Source organism: Molossus molossus, unplaced genomic scaffold, assembly GCF_014108415.1.
Source record: "Molossus molossus isolate mMolMol1 unplaced genomic scaffold, mMolMol1.p scaffold_m16_p_6, whole genome shotgun sequence".
Taxonomy (NCBI): domain Eukaryota; kingdom Metazoa; phylum Chordata; class Mammalia; order Chiroptera; family Molossidae; genus Molossus; species Molossus molossus.
The window spans coordinates 1,176,634-1,199,342 of record NW_023425399.1 but is presented as its reverse complement, the minus strand read 5'-3'; the positions used below and the strand labels follow the sequence as shown (position 1 = coordinate 1,199,342).

The following is a 22,709-nucleotide window of genomic DNA, read 5'->3' as shown; positions in this document are numbered from 1 at the left end:
CTCTCCTGCCAGACGGCCTCACTCCGCAGCCAGGACCAGCGCGGGGGTTCTGCTCGGGGCCCCTAGGAGGCCGTCAGGACACGGGCCAGGCTGTGTTCTGGGCGGAGCACCTGCTTCCCTGCAGTCGGTGTTGATGTGCCTCAGAGCAGGGACCAGCACAGGCAGCCAGGAGGGAAGCCTGGTGTGTTAATGAACTGACCTCGGGGGTCGGGGGGACCCAGCGGTGCCCTCAGAGCAGGGACCAGGCACAGGCAGCCAGGAGGGAAGCCTGGTGTGTTAATGAACTGACCTTGGGGGTCGGGGGGACCCAGCGGTGCCCTCAGAGCAGGGACCAGCACAGGCAGCCAGGAGGGAAGCCTGGTGTGTTAATGAACTGACCTCGGGGGTCGGGGGGGGGGGAGGACCCAGCGGTGCCCTCAGAGCAGGGACCAGCACAGGCAGCCAGGAGGGAAGCCTGGTGTGTTAATGAACTGACCTCGGGGGTCGGGGGGACCCAGCGGTGCCCTCAGAGCAGGGACCAGGCACAGGCAGCCAGGAGGGAAGCCTGGTGCGTTTATCAACTGACTTGGGGGGGGGGTGTCCTAGCTGTGCCCCTCCCCCACGTGTGCTGCCGGTCACACAGACCGTCAGGAGGCAAGGCAATTGGGGGCCACCTTTGAGGCTGCCCCGCCCTGTCCCATCCAACCCGAATGCCCAGCCCAGTGTTGCTCGGAGACCATGAGACCAAGGTGGCACCTGGCAGTCGCCTGGCTGCTGCCATCACCACTGCTGACAAGTCCCCACGAGCTGGCAGGTCTGAGCTGAGGCCGCTGCGGGCAGCAGGCAGCTGTGGGGGAGCATCGGATGGAGTCTGTTCCCCACTGGCTCAGCCTGGCTGGTTGCCAGAGGCCCACGGGGAGCTGGGGGAGCAGCCCTCTTTCCTGGGGTGAGGCAGTGGGGAAAGGTTGCAGACCTCGGGTTCGCGGGTTTGGGTCCCGCCTGAGAAATCCAGGGATTGCACATGCTCCTCGGGAAAGACTCTAAACAGAGGTGCTTTTTGCCCTTAAGTGGCCCTGACGCAGCCTCCCTGGGGACGCAGGTCCGGGATCTGCTGCCTCACCTCTGTGGGGCCTTCTCTCCTGGGGCCAGGCCCTGGGAGGATAAGGAACAAAGGGGGAGGTGTGTGCAGTGTCCTTGCACGGCAGACCACCCGTGGCCGAGGCCCAGGCGGAGCTCACGCTCTGGAGTGCTTTGTTGACGGTCAAGTAGAAAGCTTTGTTGTTGCTACAAAGGGAAGAAGAAATACATTTCAAAGGAATGCTAAGTAGGGGCTGCTTAGAGGCAGTTCAAAGCCAAGCTTCGGCTGCAGGCGTCAAGGTGGTCAGTCCACTGGCCGGGCTTGCTCTCAGGGCCCAGTGTGGGCCTTGCAGGCTCAGACGCTTGTCCCTGGCCCTTCGACAGGCACAGTGAGGCCTACACCTGGACCAACCCGACCTGCTGTGTGCACAACGTGATCATCGGGAAGCTGTGGATCGAGCAGTACGGCACCGTGGAGATCCTGAACCACAGGTGACCCGCAGGGCCCGAGAGCCATCCTGAGGCCTGGCTGCGGCTGGGACTCCTCTCACCAGCTTTGCGTGCTGCCCGTGGGCGGGGGCCGGGCGGTGGGACCTGCTTCTGGTCGGCCTTGGGGCACCATTCACCCTCCTCGTGGAAGGTGGTTTTCTTTTCAATCGCAAGTTAACTTGTGAAATTTTTTTTTTTTTATCCTCACCCGAGGACATTTTTCCATTTTTTGTACAGATAGAGTGGGAGGGAGGGAGGGAGGGAGGGAGGGAGGGGGAGAGAGAGAAACATCGATGTGAAAGGGACACATTGAGTGGCTGCCACCCACACGACCCATCCAGGGCCGGGGACAAACTGCAACCGAGGTACGTGCCCTTAGCGGGAACCGAACCTGGGTCTCTCCGGACCACAGGCCCACGCTCCACCCGCTGAGCCTAACCGGCCAGGGCGACTTGCGAAATTTTAAATAGCAGAGTGGTCCCTGGTGACCGTGCAGTGATCGTTCCTGCCCTGTCCACTCCGCGGTCTGTCCGTCCTTCCTGGAAGCTCAGGACTGACCAGCTCTGTTTCTTCACAGCTTTATTGCGATGTAATGTATGTGTCATGAAGTCCACCCATTTAACGGGGACGCCCAGCCCTGGACGGTTTGGCTCAGTGGTTAGAGCACCAGCCCACGGACCAGAGAGTCCCGGGTTCGGTTCCCGCTAAGGGCACGCACCTCAGTTGCAGTTTGTCCCCAGCCCCGGTTGGGGTCGTGTGGGTGGCAGCCACTCGCTGTGTCTCTCACATCGATGTTTCTCTCTCTCTTCCTCCTCCTCTCCCTCCCACTCTAAGAAATAAAAAATAATAAAAAAGTGGACATCCAGGTGCTACGTAGTGAGTGCACTGAACTGCGTAGCCACCCCGGGCGGCAGGTGACCGTCCCAGCACCTGGGAAGGCCCCGTCCCAGTGGCTTTCTCTCCTGGGCACCCCAGCCGGGCAGCCTCTGTCTCCTCCCCCACCCCCGCTCTCCCCCTCCCTCCGGCCTTTCCTGGACGCTCACGTCCTGCAACAGGCCCGTCTGCTCTGCCCCCAGGACTGGAGACAAGTGTGTGCTTCACTTCCGGCCGTGCGGGTTGTTTGGAAAAGAGCTTCACAAAGTGGAAGGACACATTCAAGACAAAAAGTAGGTCCGCGTACGCCACCCGGCCAGGGTGTCTGTTCACAATCGGAAAAGTAGGGCTTCCTTAGACCTCGTTTGGAAAAAACATTTCATGATTGAGTGTGACGAGATAAAAGAACCTTGGTGTCAGTCCTGGGTGGTGAGTGGCGGGCCGTGTCGCCCTCTCTCAAGGGTGACGAGGGTGACGTGGACGCGAAGAGCCGGGAGGTCCCCTGAGAGGGCGCTGCAGGTTTGCAGGCGGAGCTGACGTCCCCGCAGGCGGAGGCCAATCCTTGACCGGCTCCCCAGGCTGCTCCCTCTCGGGCTGGTTTTTCCCAGCCGTAAACGAGGGAAGCTCAGAGGGGTTGCGAGCAGAGAATTGGTCACTAGTGCGTCTTAGCAGATTCTCTGAGTCCCACTTTGTGGTCAGTCACCCTGTGTTTTGGGTCTCAGTTCTCTTTTTTTCCTTAAGCAGTCTGGGCCACATAGTGTCACGAGGTTCCTTCCAGCTCCTAAAATCTGCACTTTCCCTGAGAAGCAAGTGTCTGTGTGGAGCAGCAGCTCTCCTGCCTGTCCACTCGGGCCAGAAACCCACCTGCTCAGCCTGCCTTTTCCCTCCCGACCGCCCATACGCCCTGGGGAGGGCGGGGATGTGTGGGTGTGGCTGGCAGCACTCTCGGGACACCCCGCTAACCCTCTGCGTGTGCGAGCCCTGGTCTGATTTCCGTTTTCCCACCCAAACCCCAGTTAGTGCTTTCCTGACACGGCCTCTTGGCGACAGCGCGTCCCCCAGCTGTCCCCCAGCTGTCCCCCGAGAGGAGCGGTGCTGCCGGGCCTCTGGGACACAGCCCGGGGCCCACCCTGCTCTCCCCGAAGACCAGCGGGAAGGGACGGCCCGGCACTGGTGGCTGGTCTGGAGGGGCCCCCAGAAGCGGTCACTGTCCGAGGAAGTGGGTGGGCAGCGGTGCCCTGCCCTGCGGCCCTGGAGAGGAAGCAGGCAGTGGGCGGAGCCTGTGCCCGTGGCTTACAGAGAACGGGCTGCAAGTTCAGCGCAGTCGGGCGGGACGGGCACAGAGGGCTTGACCGCTCAGCACTGCGCCCCGTTTGCTCTGCGCCTCTCTTCTCCCTTTCGCTTGGGGGTGTCAGGACTTCAGCGTGTGAAGTGACGAGGGTCGTCCGTGTCAGAGGGCACGCGGAGAGGCTGGAACTGTGGGTGTCCTTCTGTGCGTTTCTGCAGATAGGCTGAGACTGGCGGGAAGACAGCAGGCAGATGAGACTGGCCCGCGGCGGGAGTGGGGAGCTGGCGTGGGGGGTTTGTGGTGATCGCTCTCCATTTGGTTTGTAAATCCCTTCGTTCCAGCAAAAAGAAGCTGTTCATCATCTACGGCAAGTGGACGGAGTGCCTGTGGGGCATAGAGCCCACGGCGTACGAGTCCTTTCGGAAGCAGGAGCGCAGGGGCGAGTCCCCGAGGAAGGCACAGCTGGTAAGGGCTGCAGTGCCTGGCACTGCCGGGCACGGGCCCTGCCCCTCGCGGGGCGGTGCGCACAGACGCCGGCTGCCGGCCTCGGGGCTGGCGGCCTGTCTGCGTGGGGCAGCTGGGGAGTGGCCTGTGTCAGCGTCTGCCACCCCGGTGAGCTGGGTACAACCAGGGGCCCTTCATTTCCTTCCGGGAATGCCATGTTCTGGGTACCTCTACTTTCTTTAAGTCTTAGTTTTTTACTTATTTGATTTTCAGAGAGAAATATCAGTTTGTGGTTCCACTTCCTTACACATTCATTGGGACTGGGTGTGAAACCTTGGCTTAGCGAGAGGGATGATGCTCTGACACCTGACTACCGGCCAGGGCGGGTGCCTCTTCACGACCCTCGGCGCCCTGCCCTGGTCAGCGTAGACCCGCCCTGGTCAGCGTAGACCCGCCCTCGTCAGCATAGACCCGCCCTCGTCAGCGTACACCTGCTCTCATTAGCGTAGACCCGCCCTCGTTAGCATAGGCCCGCCCTCGTCGGCGTAGGCCCGCCCTCATTAGCATATGTCTGCCCCCATTGTCAGCGTAGACCCGCCGTCATTAGCATAGGCCCACCCTCGTCAGCGTGGACACGCCCTCATCGGTGTAGGCCCGCCCTCATTAGCATATGTCTGCCCCCATTGTCAGCGTAGACCCGCCCTCATTAGCATAGGCCCGCCCTCGTCAGCGTGGACACGCCCTTGTCGGCGTAGGCCCGCCCTCATTAGCATATGTCCGCCCCCATTGTCAGCGTAGACCCGCCCTGGGCAGCGTACACCTGCTCTCATTAGCGTAGACCCGCCCTCGTCAGCGTGGACACGCCCTTGTCAGCATAGGCCCGCCCTCATTGTCAGCGTAGGCCCGCCCTCATTAGCATAGGCACGCCCTCGTCAGCGTGGACACGCCCTCGTCGGCGTAGGCCCGCCCTCATTAGCATGTGTCCGCCCTCATTGTCAGCGTAGACCCGCCCTCATTAGCATAGGTCCGCCCTCGTCAGCGTGGACCCGCCCTCGTCGGCGTAGGCCCGCCCTTATTAGCATGTGTCCGCCCGCATTGCCCGCGTGGACCTGCTGCGGAAGCAGTGCCGTCCTCCCTGCACTTCAGCTCTGAGAGCCGGGCGGTGCGCTGGCGAAGGCGCCGGGCGCTTCTGGGCTCCCACAGCAAACCCTGTCACCTGCGGCCGGTGTAGCCCTTAAGCTGCATTTGTCACTCCGGTGCTTGTCACACTGACATGCGCTCCCCTAACAGCTGCAGGAATAACCGCTGTCTTCCTTCTCCAGGGCCCCTTAATTTCGAAAGGTAACTGTAGGCATTGTGCCTTTATTTTTCCTTCTTCATTGATTCTAGAGAGAGAGGAAGGGAGAGGGGGAGAGATAGAAACATGGATGAGAGAGAACATCGACTGGCCGCCTCCTGCACGCCCCCCACTGGGGATGGGCCCACAACCTGGGCCTGTGCCCTGACCGGGAATCGAACCCGCGACGTCTTGGTGCAGGGTTGACGCTCAACCACGGAGCCACCCCGGCGGGCGCGGTGCCTCCTTCCTGAGCAGGGCGTCTTGCTCTGCCAGGGGCCCAGTGCCGGGTCTGAAAGGTGCTCCGGAGCTCCCTGCCTCCCCCACGACCACGCGCTCTGTTCCAGGAGAAAGCGGATGCTGACATGGCAGAGGCCGTGCCCGAGGCCCAGGACACTGTGCAGGTCATTCCAGGCAGCAGGCTACTCTGGAGGATCAACACCCGGCCTCCCAACTCTGCCCAGGTCTCTGCCCCCCACAACACCTGCCCCCCAGTCCCTGTCCCAGAGCAGTCAGGGCCTGTCTCCCGGCCTCTGAGCCCTGCAGTACATGCCCGCGGGCTTCCTGTCCCCCCGAGCCACGCCCAGCCCCCAGCGGCAGGCAGCTGTCTGTGTGGGTGGAGGTGCCGCGCTCACCGCGTGTCTGGCATGCGGGTGCGGCCCTGGGACTGGGCCGAGCTCTGCGCTGCCGCGCCTCCCTCGGACAGTTCACACAGGTTGTCTTTCTGACTCGTCACTATAGATGCTTAAGTGCATTTTGATATTTATTTTTGAAAATTAAATGTGCCATTTGTATTACATATAAGTTTATTATATACAATAACATGTATATAAATAACTATATATGATAACATACTACATAATAATCTTTTATTTTCATATTATGTATTGTTATTTATACATAAATGTACAACCTATCACACTTTATTGTGTTATCACATCTTATAACAGCGGAGCACGTGTAAAGCAGACAAACACTCATCCTAGCGGTGTTGGGGAGACAGACCTATAAGTCTGGTGCCAGTGGGGGGCCCAGAGGAGACCGAGGCAGGTGCTTCTCAGGCCAGGGAAGGAGCCCAGACCCTGCGTGGCCTCTGCAGGAGCGTCTCCAGGGAGCGGGACACTTGGCTGCCTCTAGGGGCATCTGTGTCCGGAGTGGGTGGCACACAGAAGAGGTGCCGCCATGGTCACAGGTCCCTGTCCGTCCCTCAGATGTATAACTTCACCAGTTTCACCGTGAGCCTCAACGAGCTGCCGGCGGGCATGGAGAAAGTCCTGGCCCCCACAGACTGCCGCCTGCGCCCTGACATCCGAAGCATGGAGAACGGCAACATGGGTGCGTGCCTGAGCGTCCGGGGGATTTGGGGGGCACGTGGTGACCCGTAGGGGTGCGGGCGGCCTTGCAGGAGCGACAGGCGCGAGGTCTCCCAGCACAGCTGGCACAGCTCGAGGGCCGGGCTCAGCTCCCCCTTCGCGGTCCTTCTGTAAGTGGCAGTGGGACTGAGTTGCTGGGAAAACGTGACGCGAAGGAATGCATGCCGAGCTCACGTCCCTGAGACCTCGATCAGGTTCCACACACCAGGGTTGCGTTTCAAAAGCTGGACATGCTGTTCAGTGAACTCGCCACGGGCCGTCCAGGTGGAGCCCTGCTGCAGGTGCAGGAGACATTCCCGTGTCTGCACCTGGCGGCGCAGTCTGGGTGACCACTGTGCGGGCGGCGGGAGGGGCCGGTGTGACAGCGGCTGCCTCCTGCTGACCTGGGCCAGGGCAGCAGCAGGACCCCCGGTGTCCGCGCAGGGTGCTCCTGCTGTGGTGGCCGTGGTGGCAGTAAAGAAACTGCCCAGGGAGGGGTGTGGACAGCAGGGCGGGCGGCAAGGCCTCGTGCTTAGGGTCCTCAGTCCTCAGCAGCAGCACAGCTGCCGACGCTGCAGGGGAAGGTGACTGTGACAGTGCGAGGGGCACGGCTCGGGGTGGCCCACACTTGGGCTCTGGGGACACTGCCCTGCGGTGACGGCTTCGGGATCTGTGCACGTGCCCAAGGCTGGCGCTGTGCTGGGACCTGCTGTCCGCGATGCCAGAGACCTGGGAACCTGGGTGTGGTTTCTCGACGACGGTGACTCTTCGCGGTCCACCCGAGTCCTGACCCAGCCCTGTGCTGCCTAGACCTGGCGAGCCAGGAGAAGGAGCGGCTGGAGGAGAAGCAGAGGGCGGCCCGCAGGGAGCGCGCCAAGGACGAGGTCGAGTGGCAGACCAGGTGAGGCCCACGTGCTGCCAGTGACAGGGAGGGAGGCCACCTGCCCACCTGGGGACAGCGAGGAAGAGGACCCCTCCACACACACCTGGGGACAGCGAGGAGGACCCCTCCACATACACCTGGGGACAGCGAGGAGGACCCCTCCACATACACCTGGGGACAGCGAGGAGGACCCCTCCACACACACCTGGGGACAGCGAGGAGGACCCCTCCACATACACCTAGGGACAGCGAGGAGGACCCCTCCACATACACCTGGGGACAGCGAGGAGGACCCCTCCACATACACCTGGGGACAGTGAGGAGGACCCCTCCACACACACCTGGGGACAGCAAGGAGGACCCCCACACACACACACACCTGGGGACAGCGAGGAGGACCCCCACACACACACACACCTGGAGACAGTGAGGAGGACCCCCCCACACACACACCTGGGGACAGCGAGGAGGACCCCCACACACACACCTGGGGACAGCGAGGAAGAGCGGTCTCTGTTTCTGTTATGATGGGGGCAGCTCCCTGTGCCCAGCTCCCTGTGCCCAGCTCGTGCCTGCCCGCAGATGGGCGGAGGCTCCCAGAAGCCAGCGCCCTGCTAGTGAGGGCGGGGCACCTGAGACGGGCCTCCCCATCCTGGCCCCGCCTATCCGACTCTGAGCACTCTCTCTAACACGCAGAAGAAGACGTGGCCATGACCCAGGGAGAGCGCAGCTTTCAGGGAGGAGGGCTGTGCGCCCCGAGGTGCTGCTGCTGGTGCGGCCTCTGTCCCCCGCCCCCGACACAGCACCCCAGCAGCCAAGGCCACGCCGCATGGTGGGGAGCAGGCCCGCTGGCCTCCCCCTGCAAGCACTCACCCCGTGACCACTGGGGTGTGCCCTGCGAGTGGGGTGCACACACCTGTGTCTGCACACGCCTCTGCCCGGAGGAGATGGACCAGGGAGGAGTGTGTCCAGTTAGCTGTTGTTGTTTTTTATCCTCACTGAGGATATTTTTACATTTATCTTCAGAGAGGGAGGGAGGGAGAGAGAAACATCGAGCTGAGAGAGACACATCGACTGGTTGCCTCCCGCACGACCCCACCTGGTGCCAGGGACGAACCGCAACCAAGGCCCGTGCCCCTGGCCGGAATCGAACCTGGGACTCCTTGGTCCTCAGGCCCGCGCTCTAACCACCGAGCAGAACCGGCCAGGGCTGTCGTTTGTTCTTTGAGAGACAACACGCCAGCACATCTGGCAGGCGCTCTCCCAGGTCAGCTCCACGGACTGAAGCGCAGCTCGAGGGCACGGGGCAGCTCAGTCTCAGGGCCTGGGCAGAGCTGCCCTCGGGCGCTTCTCCCTGTCGAGAAGGGTCCCCTGGCTGTGTCCAGGGCGCAGGGACGTCCTCGTGGCTCTGATGTGGCTGCCGTTTTCAGAACCAACTTGCGATGGTTGGGCTTCCACTTTCATTGACTATTATGATCTTAATAGTTTGATATGTGGAATGTGCTTTTTTTCCAGAAAAAGACAGTTTGAAAATAGTTCATGTCCCCTCATTGTTTTTTGAAGTAGCCAACTGAAAACGTATGTTGTGAGAAGACAATCACTTTGACTTTGAGTCCTCCACACCTGCTCCCTGGTAAATCTCAAGCCGCAGGCAGGCGGCCACTCGCTGGGAGCCAGGAACTGGTGACAGGACTGGATCGGCTCACGGGACAGCTGGGGCCACCGAGCGCTCTCCCATTAACAGGCCACGGAAACCTGGCCTGCTCGAAGGGACAGAAACGGCCCTGTGACCATTCTCACTGGGAAGGCATGGGGGCTGAGGGCCCGCACCCCTTCCCTGGCGACAGCCCACCTGAGTGTTCTCTGTTAAGTGTGAGGTTTCCGTCAGGAAGTGAGGCTGACATTGGGGTGTTCGTAGGGTGTCTGTACGTGTGAAAGGTGATGGATAAGCCCAGAGGGAGCGGCCGCCTGGGCTGCCGTTAGACGTGCCTGTTACTGGGGCGATGCCTAACCAGAGGGCTCCATCCTCCCAGCACGGCTAGTGACGGTGTGGCCACCACTGCTCCCTGACCCCCCTCTGTGTTGCAGGTGGTTTCACCAGGGCAGGAACCCGCACACTGGCGCCCCCGACTGGCTGTATTCAGGGGGCTACTTTGAGCGCGATTTCACAGGCTGCCCGGACATCTACTGAGGTCCGGACGGCCCCGGGGCCCGGACACCCGCCAGGCTGGACCAAGTGGCTCCTCTGTCACGGCAGAATCAGCCTTTCTAAGGACCGTGTTCACAGAGAAAGTGCCATCCCTGGCTGAGGACTTATCCTAATTAACTTTTGATTGCCAATCATTTACTACTGTTGCAGTCTCTTCATAAAGCTTCCCGTGGGATCATCATGTTCTCAGTAAGGGTTGAGAAGAAACATTCTTTCATTCTCTTTCACGTGAGGTCAGCAGGGCGTGCGCGGCCAACAGCAGCCTTGATGACGCTGTAGCTAAGGAAGGAGCAGGAAGGGGACCCTGTCCCCCAGAGCGCAGTGTCGCGGAGCGTCCGAAAGTAGTTTACATTGGAGCCCAGGACAGGAAAAGGTGGATCTAGACAGCCCTGCGGAGAGCGCTGTGCGGCCGGGAACCACCGTCTGTGTCGGCCACAGAAGCCGCGCGGCCAGAGCATCGGGCTGGGCGGAATGAGGCATCGTCAGATTCTGTATTTTTTTGCCAATTATCAGTGATGTAAAATGACTTTTAAATATTTAAGTTAAAACTGCTTGACTAGGATTTGCTGAAGATCAAGACGTGTTATTCACCAGCTGCACATGTGCACAGGAAGCATTGCCATGGCAACCAGAAGCACTCGCGTTGTTGACCAAGTCCCCAGGTGGCGCCCGGCCTGAAGGGAGCCCGCCCTGGCCCTGTCAGTCGTCACCAGGGCCAGGCCGGCCGCGCAGGGGCGCTAGAGCTGTGCCGGTGCCGCAGCTCGTGTCCTTGCTTTCCCAGCATGCACCTGTGAGACACGGGTCACCTGGTGTGCATGGGTCAGGGCGGAGGCTTTCTCCAGGGGAACTGGGTAGTTGACAGAACACAGTGTATGTCCATCGCAGCACACGTCCTTACCGGGTGACGTCTTCTTCCTGTAGAAACATCGACGCGTAGATCATGGTCCCACTCTCTGAATGGAAGACAATCTGCGTGTGGGCATGCACGCACACACGTGTGCACACGTGTGCACACAGACACAGATGCACATGCAGTTGTATGGAGTGGCGGGTTCCCTCTGAGAGGGTATCATCATTGTGTGTCCAGGCTTCAAAATCACGTTTGTAATTAAAACACTTTTGAAAGCGGAGACTCGCTCTGAAGACTTGATTTCGGGGCCTGGCAGCCGGAGCCCTCTGTGGCGGAGCCTGAGCACGGCCGTCTGCCGACTCTGCTTGTCCTCCCGAGCCCCCGGGGAGCCGGGGTGCAGGCCGCGGCTCAGAGCGCCTCCTGTGGAACGTGAATCAGTGTTGTGGGCCCACTGGTGCCGTAGATTAACAGGCCACTAGTGTGGGGGACGCCTGTACCTCTGGGTTGCTGGGTGGTTCAGCTCTGTCCAGGGGTGGTGCTGCCCTCCCAGGTGGGGTCAAGGTCAGGGCGTCGGCACCCCTGGCTTCTCGAGGGTGTGGCCCTGTTCACAAGTCCTGGGGAGCAGGTCCTGGCCCCTCAGGGCAGTGCAGCACCTCCCCTCGGGCTGCCTGTCTCAGTGTCGCTCAGGGAACACGCTCTCCACAGGGGAGCGCCGTGGGAGACTGTGTCCCACTCCCGAGGAATGGAGGCGCCCCTCAGGGCCCCATGGCTGTCCTGGCCTCTGTCTCCCTCTCAGACCGTCCCTGAGGCTCGTGCTGCTGTGCTTGGGGAAGGGTCAGCTCGCACATTGGCCACACGACCTGGAGACGAGCTCGGTGGCCTCAGAGCCCCGGCGGCCCACTTCTCCCCACTTCTCCCCACGGCCTGGGTGCGGAGGACAAGCCCTCTGTCTGCTGGGTCCTCTCTGGGTCACAGGGTCAGGAGATCGGAACCGGATGGGAGCAGCGCCTGAGGCTCCCCAGGAGCCCTGAGGGTTGCTTCTCTCAGGACCCGCTCTGGGGGGAGCGCTCCGTGCGCAAGCAGCAAGGAGACGGAGCCGCCGTGACAAAGCCAAGACCCAGAATCCAGAAGCGCCTTCTCCTCGGAGGCACTGATGGCGAGGTGCGCCCTGCACGGACAGCTGGCCCCCAAGGGGTTCCTTCTAGTTCTGCGCCTCCTGTCCCAACGTCCGGACTTTCTGACATCTTCCAAGGACGCTGCTGTGTCCAAAGTGGGTGCAGAGGTCGGGTCCCAGGGGGAGCGTGTGCCCAGGCCCAGGGCCTGTGCATGGGGGTTCCCCCGTGTACTCCCTTCCACCTCACTGTCTCCTGCGTCCTCAGCTGAGGGTCCTGCACAGTGAGGACAGCACTCTGCGTGCCTCTGGGATGAGGTGACGGGATGGCCAGTCCTCCCTGGACACGCTGCTCCTTTGCCTGTTTGAGAACCACTGTCCTGGGTCAGAGGGTTAGGAAGGGGTTGCTTGGTCCCTGCAGGAGCAACCACACAGACACGGGTCCTCCTTCCATGGGGTGCATGTGCTGGGCTGGTCCGTGCTCCCCCGTGGCTGCAGCACAGAAATGCCAAACAGGACCACACTTTGTGACCATGGCTGACACCCATCCGCATGAACAGAACCAGCTGCCCTTAGAGCTGTTGCAGGACTGGTTCTGGTCTGTGAAAATCCAGGTCTGACCCCAGCTGAACGAGGTCCCTGCACAGTGGCCGCAGCTGGCATTTCTGCACCGAGTCGTTTTCACCGTCCCCGTGGCTCTGGCCTCTCGGAAAGGGCTGCAGGTCGGCTGCGGGCGAGCCCTCCCACCGGGGTCGGGTTGGCCCAGTGAGTGGGCTGTTTCAGAAGACTGCTTGTCATGGGAGAAGGGTGTCAGGGTTGCTGTGACCTCCTCGGGTGGGCACACATAATGGACGAGGGGTCTGGGTTCCCTGAGCATCAGGGGCTCCGGTTGCATCTCTCTTCTCTCCAGGGGTTGGAGCCTGTGGCTGGAAAGAACTAGGCGCTGTCCTAGGTGCCCAGCAGCTGTGTGCTTCCCAGGAGGGTGAACTGAGTGGGCCACCCACCCCAACAGCCAAGGTGGCTCCGGACAGAGGAACAGACAGTCACAAGGTGTGACTGCCCTCGGCGTGCTCAGGTGCACAGGTGTGGCCCACCGCGTGGCACAGCCCTGCCGGAGCCCAGGCCTGGTGACACTGGGACATCCTGTCCAGCCCAACCCAGGCTGCAGGGGAAGGAGGTGCAGGAAGGGGGGCGTGCCTGAGGTTTCACAGCTGGTAAGTGGAGGAAGTGGGTTCCAGCCCTGCTCAGTGAAATTCACTGTGTGCGCACCTGACAAACTCACACCAACTTGTCACTGCCACCGCATCACGATATATAGTCAAATGACAGGCGTCAAGTCCATTCAAGGGGAAAGGACAGTCTTTTCAACACGTGGTGCTGGGAAAACTGGACCCTTACCTCACCCCATACACAAAACGGGCTCAAAGTGGATCAGGGACCTAACTGTAAGACTTTAATCTCTTACAAGAAAACTAGGGCACAAGCTTCACAACACTGCACTTGGCAATAACAACTTGGGTATGACACCAAGGGCTGGGCTAGAAAAGAAAAAATGGACCAACTGGACCGCATGGAAATGTACAACGTTTTGTGCACTGACACTGCCGTCAGAGTGAAAAGGCAAGCCACAGAGTGGGGGTATTTGCAAATCGTACATCTGATGACGGGTTCACACGCAGAATATACAGAGGACTCCTAAAACTCAACAACAAAACGACCTGACTCAAAACTACGCAAAGGGCTTGAATAGACATTTCATTTCACCGAAGATAAACAGCCAATAAGCCCATGAAAAGATGCTCAACATCACTCCCCCGGGAAATGCAAGTCAGAGCTACAATGAGACTCCTCACACCCATGAGGACGGCTGCTATAAAAACAAACCTGAGACAATGTTGGGCGGAGATGGGGAGACACTGGGAGCCTGGTGCACTGTGGGTGGGAATGTGAAATGGTGCAGCCGCTGCGGAAAACGGCACGGTGGTCCCGCAGGAAGTTACAAGTGGAATCACCCTAGGACCCAGCAAGTCCACTTCCGGACCCACACCCCGAGGAGCGGCCAGCAGGGCCCGGGAGAGGGGCCTGCACCGTGCCCACCGCAGCGCCATGCCCACCGCAGCGCCATGCCCGTGGCTGACGGTGGGAGCCACCCAGGTGCCCGTCCATGGGTGGATGGACAAGCAGTTACTCAGCGGTAACAGGAAGGACACCCTGACACCTGTCACAACGTGGACAGACCTGAGGACATGATGCTCAGTGACATAAACCGGTCACCGAAGGACAAGCCCTGTATGTGGGTTGTAGCAATATTTACCAAACTGGAAACTTAAATGAATATAGAAATATCAACGAATGAAAAACAAACCCATCCATTATGAACCAAAACGACATTTCCAATGAAAAGCAACGATTTGCGACGAGATCCCCGCAGCGGAGGGGAGTGGCGTCCCTGCGAGGCCCGGCAGGAGCCCGGGGAATGAAGACGCTTCGCTCTGTGCTTTTCCCGAAGAGGCTACGGGCATGTTCGATGTGCGGGAGCGGCGGCAGGACGGCCCGGCCCGGGCCCGGTCCGGGGAGAACCCAGCGGGGCAGGGGCCGCGGCCTCGCGTCTGCGCTGGCCCAGCCGGGAATGAGGGGAGACAGCCTGCCGGCACCACCGGGTGGGACTGGGCGCCGCAGACGGGACCACGAGCCTCCGAGGCCCCGCCGGTCCGACGGGCACCGCGGCCACGCACCGAGTCCCCGGCCGCGGTACAGTACTTCCCGGAGGGCACGAAGCCAGCCCCCGCGTCCTAACGTAACCGCTTCCTTGGGCCCGTGACTAGTTCCCCTACGCCCCGCACCGACGGGAACCCTGAGAGACGCCGCCTCGCGCCCTGCAGGTGCCCCGCCGCCCGGGCCGTCCCGAGCTCTGTCGCCTCCGCCCGGCCCGGCCCGCCCCGCCGTTCCCGGCGCCGCCACCAGGGGCCGCCGCCGCGCCCCTATGACACAGCAACAATAGGGGCCCCTCTGGCCCGCGCGCCGCCGGCCCGCACTTCCGCCGGAAAAGAGCCACAGGCGTGGGGGCGGGCCGCGGCGGGGCGATGGACGGCTGCCGTCGCCAATCGCTCGCAGGCCAGTGCCGGCTTGTCGCCTGACGGGGCCCAATCGGCGGCGAGAGCGGCGGGCGGGGCGGGGCGAGCGGAGGCTTCCGGCGGGGCCCGGCAGGCGCTGAGGAGGAAGAGCGATCCCGGACGGCACCTCTCTGCTGAGTCTCCGCGCGGGCCAGGTGAGCGGGGCGGCCGGGGGCGGGGACGGCTCTGGGGAGGCTGGGGCGGGGCCTGCGCCCCCGGGGGTCCCCGAGCCGGGCGCCGGGTTCGCGGGGGCCGGAGGGGCCGGGGGGCGGGCAGAGGGCCCGGGGCGGCGAGCGCTGGGGGCCTGGGAGCCGGCGTCCGTGAGCGGGCCGGCGCTCTCGGGGGCCGGGAGGCCCGGGGGCCCGCGCGCGGGGCGAGGACTTTGGGGGCCGGGGAGGGGGTCCGGGACTCGCGGGCCGGCCCGGGGCCCCTCCGCCCCGCGCCGAGCCCGGGCGCCGGCTGTCAGGGGTGCGCGGCGGGGCGGGCCGCGCCCGCAGGCACCGGCGTCAGCCCGGCCGCGTGTCCCAGACCCCCTCCCGCCACCCAAGTTGTTAGATTCTCGGGCTCGCAGACGGAGGGACGGGGGCTGCTCGGGGGCGCCCTGGCTCCGGCGCCCCGCCCCGCGGCTTGGAGCTGGTGCCTGGCAGCTTTCGGGGGCCCCTGCCATTGGCGCGCCGGCGGAGGGTGACCGGCCCGCCCCCCTCCTGCAGGATGACGACTTCGGGCGCCCTGTTTCCGAGCCTGGTGCCAGGCTCCCGCGGGTCCTCCAACAAGTACTTGGTGGAGTTCCGGGCGGGAAAGATGTCCCTGAAAGGCACGACCGTCACCCCCGACAAGAGGAAAGGGCTCGTGTACATCCAGCAGACGGACGACTCCCTCATCCACTTCTGCTGGAAAGACCGGACGTCCGGGAACGTGGAAGACGTGAGCGCGGCGCCTCCCCCGAGGCCGAGGCCGCTGCCTGGTGGCGGCCAGAGCTGGGGGGCTGCGGCCTCTGCCCCCGGGCCCGGAGGGCGGGGCGGGGCGTGCGGTTCTGCTCTGCTGCCCTCGGGAGCTGGCTGGTTTGGGGACGGGGCTTCGCAGCCCCGCAGATGACACGGGCTTCTGCCATGGCCGTGTGCACTCGGCACCCGGCAGATCAGCTGCTCCGAATTGGAGCGTTTCCTCCAGCCCACCGGCCGCGTTCTCCAGGCTTCTTTTCCCTTTGTTCTGTCCTCAGACCACATTGTCCTGTTAGATTCGAGAGCAGGTCCAGCTGACTTTTAGACTCATCTTGGAATGTTGTTCCCAAAATATCTCTTAAGAAATCCTTCAGGAGTCGAAAGCCTACTTTCCCTGTTCAGCACTGGGCCTGCTCCTGGCCCTCACACCCTTCCCGGGTGCCCCTGACCCTGGTTTGTCTGCCCTGCAGAGACCCTGGTGAGGAGCGTGGTCTCGTCCTGTGCCCTCTCCTCCCTTCCCCACCTGCTGAGACACAGGGCCCAGCACGTTTTCCTGGGTTTTGGGGGCTTGACGTGTTTCCGTGACACTGACTCCTTCCCCTTCTGTGGCTCGTAGGATCTGATCATCTTCCCTGATGACTGTGAGTTCAAACGCGTGCCCCAGTGCCCCAGTGGGAGGGTCTACGTGCTCAAGTTCAAGGCGGGGTCCAAGCGGCTCTTCTTCTGGATGCAGGTGTGTGGGCGGCTGTTTGTTTGTCTTCTCCGCTGTCTCCAGGTCAGGTCAGAGACCTGCTCACCACGTGGCAGAATCAGCCTCCACAGTCAGCTGGTGCCGACCCGACCAGCCTGCCGGGGCCCCAGGGTTCCCTGGATGGCCTTTCTGTGGGTGTGTGTTGGGTGGGGGTGGGGAGTGGAGGGGAGCTTCCAGAGTCCAGACACTGGCTGGGCCCTGAGTGCTTTTCAAGGTGTGGAACTCCCTGGCAGACAGGCAGTGACTCCCAGGCCAGGCCCTGGCTCAGTGCATCGAGGGCACGTGGCCCCTGGTCTGCCTGTCTCCCAGCCCCCTCAAGGGTCATGGGGCCCTAGGGCAGAAGCAGGGCAGTCATGTCGTCTCCAAGGCAGTGTCCTCTCTAGGCTCTCCTGAGCCCTGCCCTTCCCCCAGCGGCGTCTCAGGAGTCTCTGAGGTCAGCACACCAGGGCTTCCTTGTACCCAGGACCGTAGGCAGCTTTTCATCAAGTCGAGCTGCTGCCGTTCCTCCTGCCAGCAGCGCCTGTGGGTTTGGCGTAGTTGCTTCTGCTGCAGGCACCAGGCAAAGCAGAGCCTTGTGCCGGGCCGTGTGTGCGGGCTGTCCCTGTGAAGTGAGGATGCTCGCTCGCTGGGTGGTAGGCGCACGTGGGTGCTGTTTTTGCAGGTGTCACCAAGTTCCCTCCCAGAGGCTGACCCAGCTGCCCTCCCCCCAGCACTTTCGAGAGCCGCTGGAAAGGCTTCCTCTTGGGGGCTGCTCACTTGTGCCAACCCAGTGGGAGAGTGGCCGTGGGCAGGAAGGACGTGCCTGGACGTGGCCGTGTTCCAGTCAGACTGGGTTTGCAGACTCAGACGGGCTGAGGTCTGTGGCCTCAGGGGCAGAGCTAGTTTCTCCAGTTTTGCCAAGAAATCTCGTCAGACATTCGCCACACGCTAGCGTGGTTGCTCGCGCCAGTTCTGCTCACATAGCGGCTCCTCCCTCTGCGTGTCTGTCACGTCCCTGTGTCCCCAGCACATGCTCAGTGACTGGCCAGAGAAGTCTTGGGTGCCGACAGGGTGACGCTGCCCAGCACACCCAGGGGCTCCTTGTCGTGTCCGCTCATCTGAGGGGCTGTGGGCCGGGCTGAGAGAGGGCGCTGCTCCGTGCGCTGTTGGAGGGAGGCCTGTGGTTGTCGGCCTCCGCGGGAAACATCAGGTCTGCAGGGCGGCTCTGCCCTGGCTTGTCGCCTGCTCTTCGCGCTGGGAAGCGTGTGTCCGCCGTGTGGGCTGCGGGGTCCTTCTCCCCGGGTCCGTGGGAACGTGGACAGGTGACTTCATCTCTCTGAGCCTCAGACCCCTCATCTACAAGCTGAGTCGACGGTGGGCGGCTGCTCAGCTGTGGCTGTTGTCCTGTCGTCCCCACAGGAGCCCAAGACAGACCAGGACGAGGAGCATTGCCGGAAAGTCAACGAGTATCTGAACAACCCGCCGATGCCCGGAGCGCTGGGGGCGAGCGGGAGTGGAGGCCATGAGCTGTCTGCACTCGGCGGTAATGCTCACCCCCCCGGTGTGCTGTGTGGTCCCAGTAGGTGACCGATGTGCGGCTCCCTGACTGGGCTTTGTTTTTTAGTTCATTTTAGAGAGAGAGACAGAACGTTGATTTGTTGTCCCGCTTATTGAGGCGCTTGTTGGTTGATTCTTACATCAACCTGACTAGGGATTGTATCAGTACGGCTCTCTAACCAGCTGAACTACCCAACCAGGGCCCAGACCAGTTGTTTGGTTTTTGGTTTTGTTGTTGTTAATCCTCACTCGAGGATGTTTTTCCATTGAATTTTATTTTTTTCCTTAAGAGAATGGGAAGGGGGAGAGAGAGAGAGAGAAACCTCTATGTGAGAGAGATACATCAATTGGTTGTTTCCTACAAGACCCCGACTAGGGCTGGGGAATCGAACCTGCAACCCAGGTATGTGCCCTTGACCGGGAATCGAACCCATGACCCTCCAGTGTGTGGGCTGATGCTCTAACCACGGAGCAACACCAGCCAGGCCAGACCATTTTGTTTGTTTTTAAATCCTCAGCTAAGGATATTTTTCCATTTATCTTCAGATAGAGTGGGAGGGAAGGGGGGAGGGAAAGAGAAACCTCGATGTGAGAGAGACACATTGATTGGCTGCTTCCCGCATGACCCTGGCCAGGGCCAGGGCCTGAACTGCATGAGGTACATGCCCTTGACTGGAATTGAACCCGCGACTCTGGTCCACAGCCGTCGCTCTAACCACTGAGCAGCCGGCCAGGGCTGGGCCAGCGAGGGGAAGTGGAGAGTCCGAGTTAGGAGCCTGCACCAGTTCCCGGGGCCAGCCGCCCCGCCCTGGCTCATCTCCGAGGTGCTCATGGGGGGCGGCAGGCTGTGGGCTGCAGCTGCTCCTCGGCCGGCCTGGCCTGAGCGCCGTCTGTCTTCCAGGTGAGGGCGGCCTGCAGAGCCTGCTGGGGAACATGAGCCACAGCCAGCTCCTGCAGCTCATCGGACCCGCCGGCCTCGGAGGACTGGGTAACGCCCGCCCGCCCGGCCCGCGCCTTTGCCCGAAGGCGGCACCCTCAGCTGTGCTTGCTTTTGCGTTCGAGTCTGTTTCCTTTAAGCTCCTAATTGGCTCTGAGTGGTGTCTGTGAGTGTGTTCCCTGCGCTGCCTTCCCTGGGGGAGGGCCGCTGTGCCTTCTGGTGTGGGGGAGCTGGGCGGGCAGGGCCTCCAGGGCCCCGGGGGGGCCCAGCTGTGTGGCCCGGAGCTCGGCTGGCTGGGCAGGGGCCTAAGGAAGTGCTCCCTCAGTCGTGGCCTGGGCCACCTGTGGGTCTGGGACAAATGTGGAACAGTTGCTGCCCTGTACTGGGCGTGCACCACTGTTGCCTCGGCCCCCGTGAGGAAGGGAGTACAGGCCGTCTGCTTAGGAGTCGGCTCCCAGAACCCTCGGGTCCGAGCAGTCACCACCCCTGGGCTCTGCTCTCCGTGTTCCCTGCTTTCCCGGCCTCGGCGCGGGGCTCCTGCCCCTTAGAGGGGAGGCGGCTCTCCGGGTGAGCGCCACATCTGAGCACGCGTCTCCTTGCTCCTTGTAGGTGGGCTGGGGGCCCTGACTGGGCCAGGCCTGGCCAGTTTACTGGGGAGCGGAGGGCCTCCAGCGAGCAGCTCTTCGTCCAGGTGAGCCGCACCCTGCCCTCCTGCGCCCTTGGGCGTCACCCCGATCTCACCCCTTCAGAGACTGGACATCGGAGGTGCAAGACAGAATAGGTGTCCGGGAGGGTCATTTCCCAGTCCAGGTTCTTCCCAATGCAGGGGCCTCGGGCAGGACCAACGTGGTGTGGGTACCCGTGTGGCACCCACCTGCTCTGCTCTTCCCAGCTCCCGGAGCCAGTCAGCGGCGGTCACCCCATCTTCCACCACCTCTTCTGCCCGCGCCACCCCAGCCCCTTCTGCTCCAGCAGCTGCCTCGGCAACCAGCCCAAGCCCTGCGCCCAGCTCAGGGAATGGGACCAGCACGGCCGCCAGCCCCGCCCAGCCCATCCAGCTGAGCGACCTCCAGAGCATCCTAGCCACAATGGATGTGCCGGCCGGGCCAGCAGGTGGCCCGCAAGGTAACACGTGCTCCTCAGCTGCCGGTGTCTGCTGGCCCTGCCCGCTGGTGTTCCAAGGCACAGCCGAGCCTGTCCCTGGGCCATGCTGTGCCACATCCAGCAGGTCACAGCTCAGCTGTTGCTGTCTTCCCAAATGGGTGTCCGGGCACCTCAAGCCCCTGATGTGTGTGCTTGTGCCCTAGTTGACCTGGCCAGTGTCCTGACACCCGAGATCATGGCACCCATCCTTGCCAATGCGGACGTCCAGGAGCGCCTGCTGCCCTACCTGCCCTCTGGGGAGTCTCTGCCACAGACCGCAGACGAGATCCAGAACACACTGACCTCCCCCCAGTTCCAGCAGGTAACGCTGGCCCGGCTGCCCCTTTACTTGGCGATGGCACCAAGCGCCTTGGTGCCTCTGCTGAGTGTGTCAGGCCCTGCCCAAGTGCTTGCTCAGAGATGCCTGGCTCTTCCTTGCAGGCCCTGGGCATGTTCAGCGCGGCCTTGGCCTCAGGGCAGCTGGGCCCTCTCATGTGCCAGTTTGGCCTGCCTGCGGAGGCCGTGGAGGCTGCCAACAAGGGTGGTAAGTGTCTGCTCCTCCGCCTGCAGCCACAGCAGGATTTGTTTTCCCCTTGCGGTAGAGGGAAAAGCTTCCCCTTTGCACAGCACAGGGCTGGCGTCCCCGTGGCCTGGAGCCGGCACGCAGGGGCCGGGGCCAGGAAGGTGCTTGGCTTTGCGTTGCAGATGTGGGAGCGTTCGCCGAAGCCATGCAGAACAGTGCCAGGTCGGAGCAGAAGGAGGGTGACGGGAAGGACAAGAAGGATGAAGAGGAGGACATGAGCTTAGATTAAGTTATTTGCTGTCTTTCGCGGGTGGGGTTCTCGGCTGTGCGGTGAGCAGTGTGTTTGTGGTCTGTCCACACCCGCACACCTGTCCAACTTGCTAGTAAATAAAAGTCTTTTCTTTTACCTGCCAACTCTGGTGTTTCTGTGCCCAGGATTGTGACAGCCCGTCCCGTTCTCTGGACGGGGGCTGGGTCACAAGCTGCCCCTCGGTCTGCAGTGTAGTGACAGGAGAGACCTGGGGAGGCCGGCCACTCGGGCCTCCATGGCTCTGCTCACCTGTCGCCCGCCGTTCTCTTTCGAAATGTAAAGTCAAGTCAGTTAAATAAGCTCCTTTTCTATCTTTGTTTCAAGAGAAGGGGCAGTGATGCCACACACTTCTCACTATTAAAGTTGGTGGAAGGAAAACCTCCTAATTATGAAACATAAAAGGTAATAGAAACCTCATTTTATTGCATTTTATACTTTCATTTAAAAAGTCAGACATATAACTTAAACCATTTCCAGAAACAAGGTCACCCATGAAATCTAGAGTCTAGATAAATCTACACAAACTTCATCTATGAAACTGGCCGAGGGTGGCGTCAGCAAACTGTGGGGTGGGCGCTGAGAGGCAGGACCCTGCCTGCCGTGGGCTCAGTGTGGGGGCCCTGCAGGCCCTCCTCATGGCGAGGGTCCCAGAGGGCCAGCGGTCTATGTGGTGGGGCAGCCGCTGGCCCCCACGGCCCCTTGCACCCCTGCAGAGCGAGGCAGGGTGACAAAGGCCTGGTTCACCATCAGGTTCCTCATGCAGCCACGGTAGGCTGGAGGCCAAGGGTGCCTCAGGGTGCGGGGCCCAGGCTGTGTGTCCGTGGGTTCTGGGGTGCAGGGGAGATGAAGGGAGACATGAGGTGGGGTGACTGCAGGGAGACCCCTGTGCCTGGTCTCCCAGGGGCGTCCCTCCCACCCCTAGGCTAAGGCCACACTCACCAGGCAGGCCCCCTAAATGCAGAGGCGCCGGGGTGCTGGCTGAGGCCCACAGCACAGGACCCAGGGTCTGGTTGCTCCGGGAGTCCACCTCTAGCCGCAGGGCGTTCCCACTTTTGGTCACTGTGGGGCACAGGCTCCTTGGGGCTGGGCTGGGCTGGGAGGAGCCCTCTGCACTGCTGTCCTCCCGAGTCCCTCCCAGGCTCGGCAGAAGCGGGGTGTCAGAGATGGCCCTGGTCATGGGGGAGGGGCCAGCTCACCTGCCAGTCGGTGCCACTGGCCATCACAAAGCGCCTTGGAGAGTGTCACTGACGTGGAGAACTCGCCTGCACCGTCATCTGCCCACAGGAGGACCTGGGGTGGGGGTGGGCATCAGGAGGGCCCTGCCAACCCCAATTCTGCCCCTGGGTCACCGCCACTCGCCGCTTACCTGCTTCCCTAGCACCTGCAGCTGCAGGCGGGGGGGTGCCCGGAGCTGGCCCAGGTGGAGGATGAGGCCTGTGGCCGCCTGGGGCCGCACCTCCAGCTTCAGGCTCACATCGGGCAGGGTGGACCCCAGGGTGTCTGCGGGGAGGGGCTGTGAGGGGAGGGGGGCACGCCCCAGGCCCTGCTTCCCGGGCAGGGCTCC

At 62.2% G+C, this 22,709-nt stretch overlaps 3 protein-coding genes across 3 annotated transcripts in view; 2 read left to right on the top strand and 1 right to left on the bottom strand.

Annotated features, from left to right (window-relative positions):
• OSBPL2 (oxysterol binding protein like 2) overlaps window positions 1-11,115 on the top strand; it is a 36,268-nt gene extending 25,153 nt beyond the window's left edge. The window contains exons 8-14 of the mRNA XM_036244364.1: window positions 1,441-1,548; window positions 2,622-2,711; window positions 4,048-4,171; window positions 5,834-5,950; window positions 6,698-6,821; window positions 7,649-7,739; window positions 9,810-11,115. Of these exons, the coding sequence (XP_036100257.1) occupies window positions 1,441-1,548; window positions 2,622-2,711; window positions 4,048-4,171; window positions 5,834-5,950; window positions 6,698-6,821; window positions 7,649-7,739; window positions 9,810-9,912 (757 nt within the window). The 3' untranslated portion in view covers window positions 9,913-11,115. The remainder of the gene's footprint in view (window positions 1-1,440; window positions 1,549-2,621; window positions 2,712-4,047; window positions 4,172-5,833; window positions 5,951-6,697; window positions 6,822-7,648; window positions 7,740-9,809) is intronic.
• A 3,966-nt stretch (window positions 11,116-15,081) lies between these two features.
• On the top strand, window positions 15,082-21,267 carry ADRM1 (adhesion regulating molecule 1). Its single transcript, XM_036244365.1, has 10 exons — window positions 15,082-15,159; window positions 15,715-15,928; window positions 16,562-16,678; window positions 18,095-18,218; window positions 19,134-19,220; window positions 19,779-19,860; window positions 20,062-20,294; window positions 20,477-20,634; window positions 20,754-20,856; window positions 21,018-21,267. Exons 2-10 carry the CDS (start codon window positions 15,716-15,718, stop codon window positions 21,122-21,124), a joined length of 1,224 nt encoding a protein of 407 aa, XP_036100258.1. The 5' UTR covers window positions 15,082-15,159; window position 15,715; the 3' UTR covers window positions 21,125-21,267.
• Window positions 21,268-21,798: 531 nt separating this feature from the next.
• Window positions 21,799-22,709, bottom strand: part of LAMA5 (laminin subunit alpha 5) — a 46,960-nt gene continuing 46,049 nt past the window's right edge. Inside the window, exons 77-80 of the mRNA XM_036244487.1 lie at window positions 22,512-22,645; window positions 22,342-22,435; window positions 22,085-22,204; window positions 21,799-21,972 (exon numbers count right to left, since the gene is read on the bottom strand). Coding sequence (XP_036100380.1) covers window positions 21,809-21,972; window positions 22,085-22,204; window positions 22,342-22,435; window positions 22,512-22,645 — 512 coding nt within the window. The 3' untranslated portion in view covers window positions 21,799-21,808. The remainder of the gene's footprint in view (window positions 21,973-22,084; window positions 22,205-22,341; window positions 22,436-22,511; window positions 22,646-22,709) is intronic.